General features: G+C 37.6%; 1 protein-coding gene across 3 annotated transcripts in view; it reads left to right on the top strand.

Moving 5' to 3' along the window:
- Positions 1-1,516: 1,516 nt before the first annotated feature.
- Positions 1,517-22,668, top strand: part of LOC149815069 (uncharacterized) — a 77,754-nt gene continuing 56,602 nt past the window's right edge. The window contains exons 1-6 of one of the 3 annotated variants that reach the window (XM_089988921.1): positions 1,517-1,617; positions 1,738-1,818; positions 2,392-2,467; positions 2,605-3,067; positions 3,138-3,286; positions 22,447-22,650. In XM_089988921.1, coding sequence (XP_089845047.1) covers positions 2,423-2,467; positions 2,605-3,067; positions 3,138-3,286; positions 22,447-22,650 — 861 coding nt within the window. In that variant the 5' untranslated portion in view covers positions 1,517-1,617; positions 1,738-1,818; positions 2,392-2,422. Of the gene's footprint in view, positions 1,977-2,391; positions 2,468-2,604; positions 3,068-3,137; positions 3,287-22,446; positions 22,651-22,668 lie in introns of all 3 variants that reach the window. The other 2 variants (XM_089988920.1, XM_089988923.1) reach the window with 2 other exon arrangements.

The following is a 22,668-nucleotide window of genomic DNA, read 5'->3' as shown; positions in this document are numbered from 1 at the left end:
ACGTTTAAAAGTCTTTCTACAAATATCTTACAAATATATACTACAAAACACATAATATCTTACAAATCGATATACATATCGCATAATATATTACAAATCGATATGGCAATTCAGCATAATAACTTACAAATCGACACTACAAAACACACAATATCTTACAAATCGATAAATATATCACAAAATATATTACAAATCGATACAGAAATTCAACATAATAGCAAACAAATCGATATTAAAAAATAAAACAATATCTTACAAATCGGTAGTATGTTACTAAAACCGTGATTTGAGATACAATGCATATACTGAGTGAATAGAGGATACCGGATGGAGTAGAGGCCCTTCCTCGCATTTGTAAACAAACATTCTTGTCAATAGATCCCAACGTCTTACAAATATTGACAAGTTTTCAACCATTAAAAGGACAAGATCCACCTGCAATAACAAAACAACGCTTTAATGACACTCAATACGACATATATTATTCAACGATAGTATGATGACATGGAAAGGTACTCACGATGTCTTAATGACACTGGTTGAAATGTTTATGCGTCATTGCTTTCTTCCATAATGCCTAACGACAAAAAAAAGAAGAGAAGACTGTAAAAAAAGATGGTCAACAAATTCGCCTTTGATGTCCACCAATGATCGAACCAGTCGATCACGAACACGATAATGTTTTGTAACATAAGACATGAATGAGAAGGCGACAATGTGTTGTAAAACAGGCTAAAAAATAAGGCAGAAACCTCAACTTGAGGCAATGATAATTTGCGTTGTCAAAGGGAGCTCTGTTACAGCAGATGGCGCAAAAGTTTACTACTTAGGGAGAAAACGGAATGTTTGGACTTTGAAGAGTTAACATCATACTTTTTGGATGGAGGATTTTTTTTGTCCTTTTCTCGAATCGTCGTTTCCTTTCTTTTGAATGGAGGATATTTTTATAATTTTTTTTGAACCATAGTTTCATGACGAGCATAATAGGAAATGGTACTTAAGTCTTTGCAACCACACCAGATTTTGATGCTAAGTGATGCCGACACACACGGGGATACGAGCTCCATGAGCTCTTCTACGTAGCGCTCATTGAGACCCCCAAACACGAGATGTAGCTAACGGCCGTGTCTTCGGGGGAGAACATACACCACCCTCTCACCAGAAAGTGATGGCAATAGTGGGGGAGGCAAACAATGGTTTTAAAGACGCAAACCGGAGGTGCCTCTTTAGAGTATGCAAGAATGCCTTGGTAGGCGGTCAAGGCCTCAATGCTCCACCTTCAAAAGCCCTGATTGTGAACCTTTTCCCTTTGCCTCCTTCAATCGGATCACATCCATTTAGCCGATTCCCAAGATCCTTTGTCCTTGCAGGAATCAATAGTTTAGGGTGTCGTTGGATGCCTGATTCAAGATCAGAAGGTAGGGAAAATAAGCGTGATAAGATCGACGATGAGAAATCAATGGGAGGGAAGGAGAGGGGAGATCAGAGGTGTCCGTTTGAGAGAAGAGAGGGAAAGGAAATGAAGAGAGCCTCTTGACACGGGTCGTATAGGGGAGGGAGGATCGACTCTGTGGGACGCACCACCTGCGGGAGAGTTTTTCTGGGGAACACAAACAAGTGAAATTTTTCATTTTTAGTAAAATTATCATATCAAAGCTTCTCGAATGCACAATTTTCTTTTCTTATGAGATTTTTTCTCGCTTCCAAACATGCCCTAAGTTTTGTACTCTTTGCAAGGAATCATTTACCACACGGTTCTCTCTCTGCATCCGGCCGTCCTCCGTCCTGCGGTCACTCCGGCGCACGCCCCTTGTTCTGGTCCTCTCTCTCTCTCTCTCTGATCTGCAGCTGTTCCCTTGCTATGATGGCAACCGTTCTCTTCTTACCTCTTAACACGAGGAACCACCAATAGTTCTTTGTTCGTTACATTCTCCTTTCCAACCAATCGATCGAATAGCCAGGTCTGGCGACGGAAGGTGACACTCTCCCTCTGTCTTTCTATAGAATTGTTGGTGGTCTTGAGTTGTTAGGAATTCGATGGAGTTTAGATCCTTGTTTTCGTGGTGTGGTCTTCCTGGTAGTTGTGTGGATAATGAATGAGAGAAACCAATTATTGTTGAAGATAAAATGGGTAGATTTTTCTTAGTTGACGCCTTTGTATAACTCATAACTTGTCCACAGTTTGAACGCATACGCTATGCGCTTGTGTTGATTCACGAAACATGATCTTTTAAGATAAAGCAAGACCTTTTTTGCGAATCGGTTAGGTTCTCTTCATTAGAATTCTTCTTGTTGGTGGCTTAGGTTCTCTTCATTATCATCTTTTGCATTTTTTTTCTTTTGAGTCTTAAGAGTTTCTTTATACTTAGCTAACCTCTCTCTCTGCTGCAGTTAGCTTAGGTGAACATTGAATTGGAAGAAGATGCTTGCTGGTGTAAAGTTTATTCCTAGAGATAAGATTGAAGATGTGAGATATGACCACCTTTGAGTCTTTGTTGCTGTTTATTTTTCTCTTGTCTTGTTTCTTGTTGGGTAGCTGTTGATTTTGTTATTCCTCTTGGCTGGGAAATCCGTGTTTGTGATGATTTGAATGCATAATTGTAGGCAGAGCGTGATTCTTATGACGATTCTCCACTCGAAAGAAGGGAAAAATCTGGAAGGAAGGACAAAAAAAGGAGGAAGAAGAAAACCCACCATGGGAGCTCTGATGATGAAGAAATCGAGAAGTTAAAGAGCAGATCGAAACGGAAGAAATGGTATTCATCTGATCCTTCCTCTTCGTCATTCACTGAAGATGAGGGCAGCAGTTCTGAGACTGAAGAAAGTGATGACCAGAAAAGGAAGAGAAGCAAGAAGTGCAGAAGGAGACGGAGAAAGAGGAAAAACCAAATTGATGTTTCAAGTGAAGAAGCAAAAGAAAGGTGGAGGAGTAAATCAAAAGGAAGGAAAAAAGAGTACTCTTCAGGAGCTTCTTTATCTGACTCCGAAAGTGGTGCCTATTCTTCCAGTGGGGAAGACACAAGGCATAAAAAAGGACAGCAAAAGCATGAGCATAAGAAGGGGAAAGGTGGGTTTGCGAATTTGGTGTTAGAAATGAGGGAAATCAGATTTTGATTAGCCTTCTTTATCTATTGCAGATAGTCAACAAGAAAATCATGATCAGGATGATACAGAACATGCTAGGAAACAGATGGGTCTGGAATGGATGCTTAGGCCTGTGCGTAAGCAGCAGGCTGGACAGCCTGCCCAACAAGTTGAAGCTGAAGAGGAGCCTATGGTTGACGTGGTAGTGGTTGTTTTCCGATAACTAACATGAGATACTGCGTGTTTCTTGTGTTAAACATCTTAATACTCCCTTTTTTGCCTCTTGATCTTTTTGTGTTAGTTCCCTCAACCGTTGATTTTGTATATGCGCACGTGCATTGTCATCATCCAAAAGTGGGTATTGTAGCATTATGTGGTTAGGCTTCATGTTCAACCTTTGGCCTATTATATCTCTAAACTTTACTTTTCCATGCAGATACAGTTTCTAATATGTTCACTTTGCAACAGAATGTATGATTACTATTGAACTGGATTAACTACTTTGCAAGTGTGATTGGTATTTTTCTTTATAATGATTGCTTAAATGAGTTTTTTGTCTGCTATATGCATTTGACCTATGACATATTCCTTATCTGGTACTGGCAGTATGGGCTTGCGGTCCACTCATTCTTTTAGTTGTCAATTTACCAACATCTGGAATGGACCTTTTAGCTTGCATGAACGGTGCTTTTGAGGAATGGGTCAATAGCTTTTCAAGAGATTTAAAACACCATTTTACATGTGATTTTTTATCTTTATATGCCTGCAGTGCCTGCCTAGTTTTGCTTTCTATTAGTAATTTTTTGTGAGCTACTGGTTCAATAGACCAGTGAGAGATGCCTAACGTTTGATGATGGGAGGATTCACAATGCCTGTGATATGTCATTGTCTATGTCTGATATGAAGCTTAGACCTTTTGTCTTGCAAATCTTATGCATCATATAATTTCCTGATTCTGTCACATGCATGCGTGTATGTGCATATTTACCGAAAAACCTAGGGTACGTTTGGTTCGATCACATGAGATTCACTTTCTCATACACTTTAGAAAGTGAATCTCATTTGAACAGTACCCCAAAAGCAACCAAATATAAAACTTTTTTGACACAAAACCCCAAAAGTAAGCCTCATAAAAAGTGAGTTGGTAGTTGATACAGACCCCCAAAAGTGAGTTGGTACAAAACCCCAAAAGTGAGATTTAGAAAGTGAATCTCATTTGTATGAGATTCACTTTGTCATGAGGTCTCAAAGTGAATTTCTTTTGAACAGTATTTTCACTTTTCAAAAACACAACCAAACGTACCCTTAGTGTCAGCATCCGGAGATACCAGTTTAGCATTGATAGGCATGCTACTGGCTTCTCTGTTATGTGGCCTAGGAAGCCCATTTTATTGGTTTCAGGGTTTTAAATCTGTTGACCTGTTCCTATGATCCCCCCCCCGATATGCTTAGGCTGTTCTCCTCGTATGATCATGATAATAATAGAGTAACTGATACTGCTGCTCTTCTCTTTCATTTCCAGATTTGTTTCCTTTGGCGTTCTTTGTGTGTTCTTTCATAGGCTGAAGGCTGGGTGTTTTAAAAAATTATCTGGAACATAAAGCTTTTGTGAACTTGAAGATCTACTAAAATCCTTCGATATTAACAACTTTGGTATAGTCTATGTCACATGGGTGCGGGTACGGGTGCGACACAGGTGCAGAGCAATTTCAAAAACTTTGGACACGGAACACAACTATATATATATGTATATATATTTTTAAATATATATATATATATATATATATATATATATATATATGACTCGGTCAAAGTTGTGGCCATTAAGGGACACAACTATATATATATATATAACAATAATAAGACTTGGCTATATATATATATAAAGATAGTTTTTTTAAAGTTTTTATACATCTTTTGCCCTAAAAAATAGACAAAAATAGACTCGGTCAAAGTTCACCGAGTCCAAAATGTGGACGGACTCGGCCCCGGTGCGTTGACCGAGTTTGACACTTGGTTGACCGTGTCCGAAGCCGCACCCGTGTCCGCACCCATGTCGGGGCGTGTCGACGCAGGTGCATTGACCTTATAGCCGAGTCCGTGTGACTTAGGGTACAATATTATAGTATATAGGATGGTGACCAGTGGGTTCTATTGAAAGATTCCTATAGAAGCATGAACTTCATTTGGTAAGACGAAGAGTGCATGGTTGTTTGAACTATTCAAAAAGATAGTCTACAAAGAATGGAGTATCTTGTTTGCCTTCTATGAGAAAAATGGGAGGTTATAGCAAAATCATAGTACTAAAGAGTATTAGACTTATATAATTATGAATCATGTTAACTTAGAAGTATGCAATTTATAAGTTATTGAGTCATTATGAAGCATCAAGAGATAATATCTTAAGAGAATCTAATTCTTCTGCTAACCAATTTGACTTCTTCAAAATAGGTGTGTGTGTGTGTGCATATAGCATCAATCACGATGAGTACAATCTCACCTCCTCACATATTTTCAAGTAGAGCGGATTGTATGGATGATAATACCAATGTTTATTTTGTACAAATCATGTTTTTAATCTAACAGTGTGGATGTGGAAGGCCTTTCTTATAACTTCATTTTGGTTGAATATGTACCATTCAGTTTTACCTTTATTTAAAATATTTTTAGATATTTAAAAATTTTAATTCAAGGCATCTTCTAGCGAACAAGCCATGATAAATCTATCCCTATGGTTAGATTTGCTAAAAAAATGTATGGGTCATGAGATATTACTCATTGATACCAATTTTTTAGAATGCACATCCACATCAAAGACTTGTTATATATATATACTAGAAAACAGCCCGTCCTTGTGGACGGGTCACATTGGCAAGGTAAATATCAATTATTGAAAAGACATCTCACTATTTTAACTCTGAATCATTTTAGAGTTGCAAGTGTTAAAATATATTGTCATTATATATATATATATATATATATATATATATATATATATATATATATATAGAGAGAGAGAGAGAGAGAGAGAGAGAGAGAGAGAGAGAGAGAGAGCTCCGCCTGCTTAGTTATACACTGTCGGTCCCAAGCCCGGATAAAGGAGGAGGGTTGCGGTAGGCCAATGACAGCCAACATAAAAACTTAGTCACACCCTATGAATATGAACCAATATGAGAATTTCGTTGGGGTGTTCCCTACTGAGCGACACACTGTACTCTATAGGCCCGAAGGCAGTGATAAATGGGCAAGGGTTGCTAGGTCGTCACCCAGAAGCGACGCGTCACACCGACGCCCCGGGTGTGGTGTCAAATAGGCAAGGGTTCCCTCACTTTGTTGGATGGGTGGAGGTAAAGAAGATAGTTCAAGACCATAAAATTAGGTTAGCCACTTGGAACATAGGGTCTTTAACTGGTAAGTTGGTAGAGTTAGTAGATGTTACGTGTAGGAGAAAGATGGATATTTTATGTCTACAAGAGACCAAATGGGTAGGTGAGAAAGCAAAAGTGATAGAACCTTGGGGATATAAGATTTGGTATACAAGAATAAATAGGAATAGGAATGGAGTAGGGATTGTTATTAGTCGCGAGTTTATAGATAATGTAGTTGAGGTCCGTAGGAAGGGTGATAGGATTTTACTTATTAAATTAATATTAGGTACAAATATTATTAATATTATTAGTGTTTATGCACCTCAAGTAGGTTTAGATGATTCCATTAAGCGTTAATTTTGGGAAGATTTAGATGGAGTAGTACAAGGGATATCTTATGGAGAAAAACTTTTCATCAGCGGTGACCTTAATGGACATGTAGGCATTAGTAGGGATGAATTTGAGAGTCTCCATGGAGGCTATGGTATAGGAGAAAGAAACGAAAGTGGAGAAAGGATTTTAGATTTTGGTTTGTCCTATGATATGATCTTTGCAAACACTTGGTTTAGGAAGAGGGAGTCTCACCTAGTAACATTTAAAAGTGAGGTTAATACGAGTCAGATAGATTTTTTCCTACTTAGAAAGAGAGATAGGGGTTGTTGCATCGATTGTAAGGTTATACTGGGAGAAAGTGTAGCTACACAACATATAGTCTTAATTTTAGATCTTAGAATTAGAAAATGCCGCAAAAGGGATAGACATAGGATAGATCCTAGAATTAAGTGGTGGGCACTGAAAAGAGCTAAACAAGAAATGTTTGTAGAACAAGTAGTTAAGCTAGCTGAGTGGTGTCTCGAGGAGGATTCAGAATCAATGTGGAATAAGATAGCGGGTGGTATGAGAAAGGTGGCTAGGGAGGTATTGGGTGAGTCTAAAGGCGGTGCACCGCTAGGCAAGGATACATCATGGTGGAACGTGGATGTCAAATTAGCTATTAAGGTTAAAGGAGAGTGTTATAGAAATCTAAGAGTCATGATGATGAGAATTTGGAGAAGTATATGATAGCAAAGAAGGAAGCTAAAAAAATAGTTCGAAACGCGAGGGATAAGGTATATAAGGAGGTTTATGACGAGTTGGATACCAAAGAGCGCGAGAAGGATATTTATAGGCTTTCAAAGATGAGAGATAGGAAATCGAGAGATCTGGGTATGGTTAGATGTATCAAAGATGAAACACAAAGGGTTTTAGTCAAAGATGAGGAGATTAAGGAGAGATTGAATAAGCTATTTAATGAAAGTTATGCTCAGGATCTTGGAGACTTCTCCATTCCTTTTCATGAGATGAATCGTGACTTCATGTGCAAGATTCAAAAGAAAGAAATTGCAAAGGCTATGAAGAAAATGAAATCAAGAAGGGCAGTTGACCTAGATGGTATACCTATCGAGGCTTGGAAATGCCTGGGTGAGAGTTTAGAATGGTTGACAAATCTTTTTAACAAGATTTGGCCGACAAATAAGACGCCTAATGAGTGGAGGAAGAGTACTTTGGTGCCTCTATATAAGAATAAGGGTGATATACAAGATTGCACAAACTATCGTGGTATAAAACTCATGAGTCATATTATGAAACTTTGGGAGAGGGTGATTGAGTCTAGGTTGAGGAAGGTTGTCATGATATCGGAGAATCAATTTGGTTTTATGCCTGCAAGATCTACTATGGAAGCTATACATCTTTTTAGACAACTTATTGAGAGAAATAGAGAGAGGAACAAAGATTTGCATATGGTTTTTATTGATTTGGAGAAGGCATACGATAGAGTACCTAGGGATGTTCTCTGGTGGACAATGATGAAGAAAGGTGTTTCTCTCAAGTACATTAGTATAATTAAAGATATGTATGAAGGAGTAGTAACCAATGTCCGCACTTGTGGAGGGGTGACAACCAATTTTCCTATAACGGCTGAGTTACATCAAGGATATGCATTAAGCCCTTTCCTATTTGCTATAGTGATGGATGAGCTTACGAGATCAATTAGAAAATGTGTTGTGGTGTATGTTGTTTGCTGATGATATTGTTTTGATTGATGAGTCTAGAGTTGTGGTTAATGCTAAGTTAGAATTATGGAGGCAGACATTGGAAGCAAGAGGTTTTAAGTTGAGTAAGAGTAAGACAGAATATATGGAATGTCGGTTTAGTAAGCAACGAAGCAGTGATGGGAGTGTAGTGAAGCTTGGTGAGCAAGAAATACCGGTGGATGACTGTTTCAAATATTTGGGATCCATCATTCAAAAGTATGGAGAAATTGATGGAGATGTAAATCATAGGATAAAGGTTGGGTGGATGAAATGGAAAAGTACAACTGGAGTGTTGTGCGATCGTAGAATGCCATTGCGGTTGAAGGGAAAGTTTTATAGGACGACAATTAGCCCCGCTTTACTATATGGTACGGATTGTTGGGCTACCAAGAGACATCATATTCAAAAAATGAGTGTAGCTGAGATGCGTATGCTTAGATGGGTGTGTGGAAATACAATAAAAGATAAGATTCGAAACGAGGAGATACGTAAGAAGGTAGGCATTGCATCCATTGAAAATAAGATGAGAGAGAATTGTTTACGGTGGTTTGGACATATTCGGCGAAGGCCTAATGATGATCCAGTTAGAAGGATGGAGAAATGGGAAAATATATTAGTTAAAAGAGGTCGGGGTAGGCCTAAGAAGACTTGGATGAAAATGATAGGAAATGATATGAATGCTTTGAACCTCACCGAGGACATGGCATTGGATAGAAATGATTGGAGGAGAAGGATTCATGTGGAAGACCCAAAATGATTTTCTTTTTTGGTTCATATCGGTGACCCCAATTGTTTTGGGATGAAGGCGTATATGTATATGTATATGTATATATATATATATATATATATATATATATATATATATATATATATATATATATATATATATAGAGAGAGAGAGAGAGAGAGAGAGAGAGAGAGAGAGAGAGAGAGATTTCATATATATGTATATGTGTCTATATATATATATATTGTAATACCCACTAGGGGTAAAATAGCCTTTTCACATGAGCCAAATCTTTGGCATGATCGTCTAGGTCATTGCAATAGTCGTTTTATTGAAAAGCTTGTCTCAAACAGTCTCATTCCCAAGTCAAGTTTATGATTAAGTGTCGATGATAAAAAATGTTCTAGTTGTCTTTTGTGTAAGAGTCATGTTCTACTTTTTCATTTTATTAATAAAAGAGTTTCAAGACCTTTTGAAATTATCTGCTCTGATGTCTGGGGTCCTGCTCCAGTTTCCTCTATGTCTGGAATTAGATATTATTTTATATTTGTTGATAGTTATTCTCGTTATACATGAACCTTCTTTATGAAATGCAAATCCAAGACTTTTAAGTTGTTTCAGAATTTTCATTTCCTTGTTAAGAATCATTTTTTTGAAAATATTTTATGTTTTTAATGTGATGGAGGGGGTGAGTTCTCTTCAAATGACTTTATTCCAAACTAATGGAATAAGTAGGCGGGTGTCTTGCTCTTCTACACCTCAACAAAATAGGATTGTTGAACGAAAGCATTGTCATATTGTCGAGAGTGCCATGAACATGATGCATGATAATAATCTTTCAGTCACTTTCTGGGTAGAAGCTTTCCATTCGACAGTTTATGTGATAAACCGATTACCCATGACTATTTTGGAAAACAAATTACCTTACTTTTTTTTGTATGGAGTTCATCCAAATTATCATGATTTGTGTGTGCTTGGTTGTATATGTTATGTTCATGTTGACTGTTCAATGCAGCATAAGTTTCAGGACAAAGCCTTGAAGTGCAGATTTGTGGGATATGCAGATAATTATAAGTGATACGTATGCTATGATCTTGAGAGTAAGCGTATCAAGATATCCAAAAATGTTTTTGATGAACTAAACTTTGATCATCATGCTAACACTCCTTCTGGAGTTAAGGTTTATCACCCCTGGTTTAATTCTGAACTCTTTTCTAATACTGATAATGTTTGTCCTTTAAAATGTATTTAAAGGAATGGGGAAACCATGTCTGATACTGAACTGACTGCTCGAGAAAGTATGACATCTGAACCACTCTTGGCACCCAAAAGGTATAAAGGCATCGTTTATTCTCAGCGAGAAAAGGAGGTACCCTCCCACTTCTAGCCAGGAGATGAATTTCCCTTCTATCCTTGCTCCAACCCTTGATGTCAGGAGATCTACTTGTTCTCGACATCCGATTAAAAGATGGGTCAGTTATGAGAAATTCTCGATGGACTTTCAACTTCTTTGGGTAAGGAAGATCAACCCACAACCTTTTATCAAGCCGCAAATTCCAAAAGATGGATCGAAGCCATGAATGAAGAAATAGAGGCCCTTCATGAATGTTGTACTTGGGATATTGTTCTCAGACCACACGATAGAAATGTAGTTGGGTCTAAGTGGGTGTACAAAATAAAGTATAAATCGGATGACACTATTGAACGATACAAAACGAGACTTGTTGCAAAGGGTTTCACACAGGAGCAAGGACAAGACTATGATGAGACCTTCAGCCCGGTTGTGAAAATGGGCACCATCAGAATTATATTATCCTTAGCTATTGAGCATTAGTGGACGCTTAGTCAACTTGATGTCAAAAACGCATTTCTACGTGAGGATCTGAAAGAGGAAGTGGACATGGAGCAACGCACTGGATATGCAGAAGGAGATTCTAAGGAATTCGTGTGCAAGTTAAAGAGAGCTATATATGGTTTAAAGCATGTCTCACTCTTGGTTTGACAGTTTCTCCCTTGAAGTGCAAAAATATGGTTTTAGTTGATCTCTTTCTCTGTTTATATTCAAATGCCAAGATGTAGTTGTAGAAGGAAGCAACCACCTATATATATATATATATATATATATATATATATATATAGAGAGAGAGAGAGAGAGAGAGAGAGAGAGAGAGAGTTGGCTGCACAAAAATTAATTTCGTTACATTTGGAGTAGGGCTTCTCTCTATATTAAATAGAGAGAGGCTAAAAGGAAAAATTACAACTAAGTCCTTCTGAAAACAAATATTCAAAACACCTCTAATATAAAAGAACTTTAAACTAAAAACCACCTATTCTCAACACTCCCCCTCAAGCTGGAGCATAGATATCAATCATGCTCAGCTTGTCACAACATTTTGAGAATTTTGGCCTAGCAAGAGGCTTTGTAAACATATCTGCAACTTGGTCTTTCGACTTTAGGTATTTGGTAGTGATATGACCAGCTTGAATCATATCTCTTACATAGTGACAATCAACCTCAATGTGCTTTGTTCTCTCATGAGAGACAAAATTGTTTGCTATATATGTTGCCGCTTTGTTATCGCACATCATGGACATTGGAGAGGAAACCTTCACCTGGAGATCATGAAGAACAGTGCGAACCCACATCAATTCAGCAGCTGTTTGGGCCATAGCCCGATATTCTGATTCTGCACTCGACCTGGAAACTACATTTTGTTTCTTATTTCTCCACGAAATCAAGTTGTCTCCAAAAAACACACAGAATCTTGTGGTAGATTTTCTATCTACTACAGATCCAGCATAGTCAGCATCAGAATAGGCTACTATCTCCAGAGTTCCACATTTCCTGAACAATAACCCCTTTCCAGGAGAGGATTTTAGATATCTAAGAATCATTATGGTTGCATTCCAGTGTACCTCAGTTGGTTTGTCCAAAAACTGGCTAACTTTGCTTACTGCTAAAGCAATATCTGGCCTGGTCACAGTTACATATAATAGCTTCCTTACTAGGGAGCGATAGCTTTTGCTATCAACTGGTTTTGACCCTTCTTCAAACAACTGAACTTTATGGTCCATGGGAATATTTGCTGGTTTAGCTCCCAACATGCCCGTTTCTTTTAATAAGTCAAGAACATACTTCCGTTGAGACAAAACCATCCCTTCGCAGCTCCTAGCAACTTCTATACCCAGAAAATACCTGAGTGAACCAAGGTCTTTTGTAACAAAGTGTTTTTGAAGATGAGCCTTTGTAGCTTCAATAGCTTTCACATCATCTCCTGCAAGAATGATGTCATCCACATATACCACCATAACAACTATGCCAGAGTTAATTTTCTTTATAAATAGTGTATGATCTGCTGCTGATCTATTAAAGCCAAAGCTTGACATCACTTCAAACAACTTTTGAAACCATGCACGAGGACTTTGTTTCAAGCCATAAATCGCCTTTCTCAATCTACACACTTTCTGACACCTCCCTTCAACCTCGAATCTTGGAGGTTGTTGCATGTAAACGGTCTCAGATAGATCACCATATAGAAATGCATTTTTCACATCTAATTGGCACATGCTCCAACCATGCTGAACAACAACTGAGAGAACAAGACGGATGGTACCCATTCGTGCAACCGGAGAAAAAGTTTCAAAGAAGTCAATATCATATGTCTGAGTATATCCTTTCGCTACTAATCTGGCCTTGTACCTTTCAATAGAACCATCAGATTTGTACTTTATTGTATACACCCATTTACATCCAACAATGTCAGCATCTGCTGGGGAATCAACTAGATCCCATGTATGCTGAGATACTAAAACATTCATTTCTTCTTGCATAGCCAGCTTCCAACGATTATCAAGTTCTGCCTGTTGATAGTTCAGAGGAATGGTTTCAGCAGATAAGGCTGAAATAAAAGTCTTCATCTGATTTCCAATTCTGGCATCAGAGACAAAATGAGATATGAGATATATGGTACATTGTCGTGTCCCCTTTCGTAGAGCAATAGGCCTGTTATCATCATCCTGAAGATCACTATTGTCAGTAGAACTTACCTCAGGAGAAGAAGAAGATGAAGGCTCTTGCGGAGGTGGAGCTCTACGCACATATACCAATGGAGGATTATTAAATCTGGAAGAGGATGAAGTTTGGTTCGGTAAGGAGGGCACAGATTCCAAAGGAAAAGGAGGTATAGGTAATGGAAAAGACTCAGCTGGATCAACCTGCAGCGGGGAACCGAAAATAGAGTAATATGGAGAGGATTCCAAGAAAGATACATCCGCACTGACATACTCTCGGCGAGAAATAGGATCATAACATCGATAGCCCTTTTGATTTTTTTGGTAACCTATAAATATGCATTTTGTAGCTTGAGCGACTAATTTATCACGGTCAGGGCCAAGTTTGTGTACAAAACAAACACATCCAAATATTTTTGGTGAGAAAGAAAAAAGTGGGGCATTAGGTTTTAGGATATGTAATGAAATTTGATCACCCACAGAAGACGAAGGCATGCGGTTGATCAGATAGCAAGCAGTGGTAATCGCATCACCCCAGTATAACGCAGGAACATTGAATTGAATCATAATAGTCCTGGCAACATCAAGCAGGTGCCTATGTTTTCGCTCAGCCACCCCATTTTGTTGAGATGAATAGGCACAGGAAGTTTGGTGTTGGATGCCATGATCTTGGTAAAATTGTAACAAACCTTTTGATTTAAACTCGAGAGCATTATTAGTGCGAACAATCTTGACAATAGATTCAAACTGAGTTTTTATTTCAAGAATTAGGGATTTGATAATACTTGGAACTTCAGATCGTTCTTTTATTAAAAATACCCATGACAACTTAGAGAAATCATCAACAATAACAAGATAATAATGACACTGAGTCCTAGTAGGAATCTTACTTGGACCCCATACATCTGCATGAAGAAGTTCAAAAACTTTATTACTAGACTGACTCTGACTCGAAGGGAACAAACTTCGATGATGCTTTCCCAACTGACATGCTTCACACTGAAATGATGTGGTGGAAGGAATTTGAGGAAAGACAGAACGAAGCTTTGACAAAGAAGGATGACCAAGACGACGATGCCACTGAACAGGACTGAATGAGTGTTCCACTGCAACATGAACAATACCCATTGGATGATGTAGGTAGTAGACTCCATTTTCTTCATAGCCTCCACCAATCTTCTTCCCCGTCAGCAAATCATGAAAATGACAACCCATCAGATCAAATATTACTCTACAGTTTTGTTCTCTTATAAGGCAACTAACAATAAGTAAACTTTTAGGAAAGTTTGGAGCATGAAGAACATTTTTCAACTGTAATGAGGAGGATATAGAAATATTTCCCTGACCAACGACTGGGGAGGAACTCCCATCGGCTAATGAGACTCCTCGATGAGCATTAATATCCTTTATATCTGAGAAAACAAGTGAATTTCCACACAAATGTCTGGATGCACCAGAGTCAATAATCCACTTACTGTCAGTCGGATGAAGATGATTTTCGGTTGAATAGGCAACACCAGCTACAGGAGGAGTGAAACTCAACGGGCGAAGAGCTATCAACTCATCATATTCAACACGACTTAGGGTGATACTACGATCACTTGCAAAGATATTCTCCTGTACATTTGTTGCCTCGATAGTAGTAGCATTTGCTTTAGGAGTATATGACTTTGATGAAGAAGAGGTTGGCCGACCATGCTTATCCCAACAACGATCTTCTAAATGTCCAGATTTTCCATAGAATATACATTGAAGCTTTCCTCTGCCTCCCATACCACGTCCATGTCCTCGTCCTCTGATATTCTGAATATTTCCACGCCCATAACCAGATGAGACAACAAGAGCAGATGACTGAGTCACAGGCTGAGATTGTGGCAGAGAGATCACAAGTCTACTCAGACGATTATAAGCATCAACAAGAGTGGGAACATCTGATCCAGTCAATATTTGAACTTTTGCAACAGAAAATTCTGAAGAAAGACCTATAAGAAAACGAGCAACCATGGTTTGTTCTTGATGATCCTTGTGCTTCGAGCAACAAAGAGGCCTCTGAGCATTAAGTCTTTCAAACGCAGCTTTGACAGAGGCATAGTATTGGGCCAATGTCTGATCTCCCTGCTGCAAATTATATATCTCCTGTTCTACTTGCAGGATACGACTCACATTAGTTTCTTGTGAGTATGTATCACGAAGATTGTCCCACATCAGTTTGGCTGTATTATAGTAGATCAATCCATCTGCAATATGGGGTTCGACACTATTCATGATTCGTGACATAACTATGTCATTATCTTCATCCCAAGTAACATATTTTCCCAATTTTTCAGAGGGTTCATCTTCCAACAGAATATGCTTTCGACGATGTCCATATATCGACATCATAAAAGTTCTGGACCACCTGGCATAGTTGGTTTCATTCAACCTTACAGAAGAGCCATACGAGAATGGGTTGGCAAAAGCCTTATACTCCCCAATATGTTCCATTTTAGAATCACATTTCGAATTTTCAGCCATTGCTTATTTGAACAACAAGTATTTAAGTAGAATTTTCCAACACTGTAAGAAATCAGCCCTGCTGTTTAAAAAAAAACAGCCCACAACCAGCAGGGAATCACTCTTGCTGCTTTCACGACAGAGGGATAGCTTGAACTAACACAGCACGAAACAAAACTCGACACAGCAGGGAGTCACGACCATTGCTGTACCCAAACACACCACGATAATATTCAGTTGCAACACAAATGATCACGCCAACTGCTGTTCCCTAAACATATAAGGCATAACAACCAATAAGACTTCAGAGGACAATTAAAGAGATCAATCATATCTCGATCACACGCAACAAGTATAGGAAATAAATTTCAGAATCACGGCAGACACTCAATCAGTACAAAAAAAATGAAAATCATGGTTGGCACGCAGCAGCACATAGACTTGCTGCGTGACCCAAACAGCCACTAGCACAAACAACACAGCAGGAACAACCAACAACACAACAGTCACGGCAGGCACACAACAGCAGGAACACAACTCGTCAATGTCCAGGAAATCACGACAGGAGATCACGAAGAAAAAAAACTCCAGATTCCAAAATAAAAAAGAGGTTACGGTTCCAGGAAATCCTCGCTGGGAGCTCCATCCTTAGATCTGACGACAGATCTGGGTAACATCCCATATCTGTTATCAGATCTTCCACAATCGCTGAACAACAAACCTGATTTCACGCAGTCGGGGTTTTTCTTTCTTTGTTGGTGATGATGAGCCTCACCAGGGTGATGATGAGCCTCTCGTGATCACGCTCCCGAGATCGAGGGCTCTGATACCATGTAGAAGGAAGCAACCACCTGTGTAGAGAGAGAGAGAGAGAGAGAGAGAGAGAGAGAGAGAGAGAGAGAGAGAGAGAGAGAGTCGGTTGCACAGAAATTAATTTCGTTACATTTGGAGTAGGGCTTCTCTCTATATTAAATAGAGAGAGGCTAAAAGAAAAAATTACAACTAAGTCCTTCTGAAAACAAATATTCAAAACACCTCTAATATAAAAGAAATTTAAACTAAAAACCACCTATTCTCAAGAGTGGTTACCATAGCTTACGGTGGTATGCACTTGGTTTGCGTAGATCTTAGCTCCAAAAGCAAAATATAACCATTACATCATTCTTAGCATATTCTATTTATTCTTTTCATGTGTTAAAGTTTACTCAATTGTGATGTTTTATACCATATGTGTGCTTCTATGGTAGTACTATAACACCATAGCTTACTGGGATACACACTTGATTTATATAAATCTTAGGTTCAAAAGCAAAATCTAACCATTGGATCATTTTTAACATATTTTATTTATTATTTTCATATGTTAAAGTTGACTCAAATATGATGTTTTATACCATTTTTAAACTACTATTATTTTCTTGAAGCCATTGATTTTCACCGTCTCAAAAATGGAATCTTATGGTGTATTAAACATGATAAAACCTTCTAATATACTAAATATATCATGTTAAAGTTTAAACACATATGTATGGTTAGATTTACCATTTGGTGGCTAGATTTATGCAAACAAGAGTGTACTACTCTTTGTCACATGGGTGCGGGTGTGGCGATGTGACACTTTAAAAAAACTTGGGTGCGGGGGTGCGGGAAGGCAAAAATATAAAAGCAGTTAACAACAATAACACTAATAAAATAAAAAACAATTATCATAATATCATCAAATCAATTCATCATCATGCATGCAATAAATCAAATTAACAATCTACAATTCTATTCTACATCATAAAAATTAACACCACAATTAAATCAACCTAAATATATTATAGAAACAATCAAATAAGTAAATCAGACAAGTAAATAATACAGTATACTAACAAAAGAAGCAAACAATGAATAATTACATACCAAAAGTATATCCTACACAATGTATATGACGATGAGTCAATGAATCCTAATAATTTTCTGCTTCATCATCAAATGCATCATAAGAAGGAAGATTGAGCTCAAATAAATCCATGTTTGTAATGTTGAAATCATGCTCTCCCTCTAAGTCACACTCTTCTGGGTTTACATCAAAAAATTTGGATGATCCTTGTCTGCATTACAAACCCAATTTAAAAATGTTAAATACAAGTATATTTAAATGAAAAAACTAAGACATAGTCAAATAACTAAGAAAACAATTAGTACCTGTATTCATCATTGGTTCGTGAAAGTAGTCGAAGATTAGAATAAACATATACTAAATCCTCTGCACGCTTGCTGGTGAGTGTTTCTTTTCATGTTGTGTATTTGAGAATATGTGCTCCAATTTCTTTTACAACAGGATAAACTAGCAGGGTGAGATAACAATTTCAATGTAAGACGTTGGAGAAGAGGTGTTTCTGATCTAAATGTTGACCACCATGTGATATAATATATATTCTACTCCTCTCGCTAGTAATGTTTGTCCCAGGGTTACCGGAAGCGCCTAGCTAAAAGGGGAAGCGCGCTTCGGAAGTGCGAAACGTCGCGCTTCCGAAGCGTGGGGGGAAGCGTCCCCCTTTTTTGGGAAGCGCACTTCCCTTTAATGGGGGACGCGCTTCCCTTTAATGGGAAGCGCGCTTCCCATCACGCTTCCCCTGCTTTTTTCAATTTTTTTGTATTTTTTATTTTTATTTTTTTCGCTTCCCCCTCGCTTCCGAGTCGCTTCCTAGGTCGCTTCCGAGACGCTTCCTGAATCGGTCCTAAGTGGTCCCACGCTTCCCCGCTTCCTAAAATTTTGAAAGTGCCTCGCTTCCCGCTCCCGCTTCCCGTATCGCTTCCCGCTTGCGCTTCCTCAACTGGCAACCATGGTTTGTCCATATAATTTCGAAGATGCAAAATTTTCAAACTCTTGTGTGACTTGATTTAAAATATGCGATTCTGGATAAAGTTTTGTCATACATATATTTTTATGCCTTGATAGCTCTGAGTCTAAATTTGGAGGGACACGACCAATACCATCTTCCTACCATTTTTTTGCATAATATTTTGGATTAAGAGAATGTGACATGCAATGCAAATGAGTGTTGCTCTTATCCCATCTTATGACTAAAATTGAATGAATATGGTTAAAAAATTCTGAATCATCCAATGCAGGATTTTTTCCTTTATGCTTGAAAACTACTTGTATTTTTTCAATCATATTATCTTACATTTCATAAACTTTGTGAAGCATAGGCTCATCCTTATCAACTTCTCTCAACATTTCCCAAATAGGTTGCGTAAATTGAAGGAAGTATACGACTCTGTCCCCAAACTCACTATCAATAATGAATTTCTTAATTTTTTGAGTTTTGACAACATCATAAACACGATAGAATGTACAATTTTCATCAATCACCATATTAACCAAAGCATTTTTCACTTCTTTAATTCTCTTCACCATCACAATGATGGGCGCAAAACGTGTTTCAGCGACATTCAACAATTTCACGTCAGAATGCCTATTAAATATAGCATTAGCATGACGGTGGTTGACAACAAAATTCCTAATGCTTTTGACATTTTTTTCTAATCCCTCAATCCATGAACATAGAGCATATGCTGATGAATTTTCTTCTTCTTTGGGGTTGCAAATGCTCTTGAGGGTCAGATTCAAGCTGTGTGCTACACAAGGAGTCCAAAAAATATGAGGATACTCACTCTCCAAACTCAATGCTGCACTTTTACAAACTGGAGCATCTGTGATGTTTTGCACTACTTTTTAATCACCCACTTCTTTTATTACTTGTATAAACAATCCTTTCAAATACTCAACATTTTTATATTGTTGAGATGCGTCAACTGCTTTCAAGAATACTGAGCCACTAAGCGAAGAAACAATGAAATTAATTAGTGGACGCCTTTGAATATCTGTCCATCCATCAGAAACAATAGAAAGTCCATTTTGTTCCCATGAATATTTTTTAATCTCTAACAATTTCTCAACATTTTCCCTCTCTTCTGCAAGAAGTGTGGTTCGTAATTTTTCTGTGCTTGGAGGTATATAGCCATTCAAATTAGAATTTGCCAAAGAAGTAACTAAATCATTTCAATAAGGATTTCTAGCTGCATTAAATGGAAGAAATTAGAATACAATTACTTCTCTACTTTTCTATCTATCTCCTCCCTTCCATATATATTAAATGATGCTTGTATCGTTCCTCTTCCTCTACCTCCTATATCCACTTTTCTTTTTTTTTAGCATATTCTTGGTGGGTTAAAAATGGTACACTAATTGCACAAGAATCACTCATTGTCTTCTTCTTCTCATATTCATCTTGTATTTTCTTGTATTGTCTTCGCATTGCCTCATCAACTCTTCTATATCCTGAAATGCTATGTCCTGGTATCTTCAACAAATGAGCCTTAACTTTTGTGTAAGACCCAACAAAATAGTCCTTTCCCTTTATCCATCATTTTTGTCCTGAAAAAAAAAAATATTATATTAAAATTAATTATGCACACAATCAAGATTAAAAATATTGAGAGCAAGGTCAATAGCATATACAATAGTAGACTAGTAGTAGTACCGTACATAAAAATAAATTTCGAAAGGTACGAGAAAAATATATAACAATAACATTAATGCAACTTTATCTATCTAAGTATTTAACTAGTAACAAAATTTTAACAAATTTTAGGCAGTAGACTAGTATGTTACTAAAATTTTAACTAGTAACAATAACAAATTTTAAAAATATCTAAGTATTTAACAATAACATTAGTAGACTAGTAGTAAGTTAGTAATAAAAATATAAGCATTCAACCAAATTTTAAGTAACAAAATCAGTAATAACAATCAAATTACCCAACATCAAGTCATCAACAAATAATACACATTATAAGCAACCATATATCACAGGAAAAATTCAGTTCGGCTTGGCTGGGCTTGTGAAAACTCAGTTTGGACTTGGCTGAGCTTGTGAAAACTGAGTTCGGCTTGGCTGAGCTTGTGAAAACTCTGTTTGGCTCATTAATTGGGTTCGGTGAGTTGAGACACCAACATATTTTGCAAAATGGCTGCTTAAGGCAACAAAATATTTTTTGACAGACCCCCATACGGGCCATCCGATTAGGATTCGAACTTGCAACGTCCCAACAGATATATTATGTATAATATATCTATGTATATTATGTATAATGTTTATATTACATAGTTTTTACATATAAAATCTCTTAAAAGATAGATTTTTAAGAAAATGAGCCAGCCGAACCGAGTTTTTCCTAAAATGGGTAAATATTTTTTTCAAAAATAGGCAACAATTGAGAGAGAGAGATATACACATTAAGGGGGAAAGAGATTGAGTTGACAGAGAGAGAGAGAGAGAGAGAGAGAGAGAGAGAGAGAGAGAGGTACACAATATGGAAAAGGGAAACAATATAGAGAGAGAGAGGTAGCCGAGAGATTGAGAGACGAGTGGAGAGAGAGAATGCATACCTTGGAGATGGAGAGGAAGCATCACGCTCGTAGGCGTCGGGGTGTCGCAGACTCAGGCTCGCAGCGTCGGGGTCGGGAGACAGAGGAGAGAAGGCAAAAATGTTTTACCCTAATCCTCTAAAGTCCATTTCATCTGGCATTTTTTTAAGTCCAATTTTTGGACATATATGACCCTGGGTGCGTTGACCGCACCCAGGGTCAGGTTGATCGCACCTAGGGTCGAGTTAACCGCACCGGGTGCCACATGCGCACCCGCGTCGACGCGGGTTCATCACCTGGTTGGCCGAATCCTTGTGACATAGGTACTACTTTATGGTATGGTACAAAACCACCATATATTTTCCCTATATATGTATATATGAGTTACTAGAATATGAGAACTAGAAATATGGGCTTTTCCAATGTTTTTTTTGCAAATTCAACCATGTAGATGTGTTCATCATGGTAAATTTGCTAGGAATCAAATATTGGATCGTGTATTTTCAATGAAAAAATGTGATTTTTGAATGCTTGAATATTTATGAAGATTATGAGCCATTGATTTTAAAGCCTTAAAAAAATCTCATTTGTAAATCATAGTCGATGATTCAAGAGCTGGTCCTTATAAAACCATGCATGTAGATCACATCTGTGTGGTTAGATTTAAGTGAAAAGAATAAAAAATCGATGAAAATCGCGGTTCACGCAGTAGTTCTCATATTCTAGTGACTCATATATATATATATATATATATATATATATATATATATATATATATATATATATATGTGTGTGTGTGTGTGTGTGTGTGTGTGTGTGTGTGTGTGTGTTGACAAAAGTCACTGTAATGTGAAAATACAACAATTTGGATGTGTTTGATTTCTACTTCGCATTTATTACATCTCAAGTTCATCATTCTTTAATTTCTTGTCAAGCCTCCCAGGGTCCCATAGTATCGCCGGCCCCAATTGTTTTGGGATGAAGGCGTAGTTGTTGTATAGTTTATAGTGTGATATATGTACATGCTTGGCGATGGTATCTATTTGAATCTTTTTTAGGTTTTTAGTTTTACTGTCTAGCAAAATTATTTTTCGTTTATGCACTATCTTAAGAAATAGAAGTGGAATCATACTTTAATTGGTGTTTTAGTTATCTATGTACAATTAAATCCTGGCTTTGATCAAGTTTATTTCTTGGTTATACATTTACGGTTTTGTCCATCTAAATGGTTATTTGATGAGTTGCTTGGTTGCTTACAACTGGCAGGTTAAAAAGACAAATCTGAAGGAATTGAATCCATATCTCAAAGACAATGGAAGTGGATATCCAGAAGAAACTGCGAACACAGAAACTGATCAGAGCCAGTTTATTTCTTCTCCTGTTGTTGGTGATGGCGGCACAAGCTGGCGATTGAAAGCCTTAAAACGAGCACAAGAGCAAGCAGCTCGGGAGGGACGAAAACTAGATGAGGTTTTCTTAACTTCCTGA

Source organism: Nuphar pumila, chromosome 15 (assembly GCF_984573655.1).
Source record: "Nuphar pumila chromosome 15, dmNupPumi1.hap1.1, whole genome shotgun sequence".
Classification (NCBI taxonomy): domain Eukaryota; kingdom Viridiplantae; phylum Streptophyta; class Magnoliopsida; order Nymphaeales; family Nymphaeaceae; genus Nuphar; species Nuphar pumila.
Note: the sequence above shows the minus strand (reverse complement) of the source record. Positions and strands in the feature narration are given on the sequence as shown.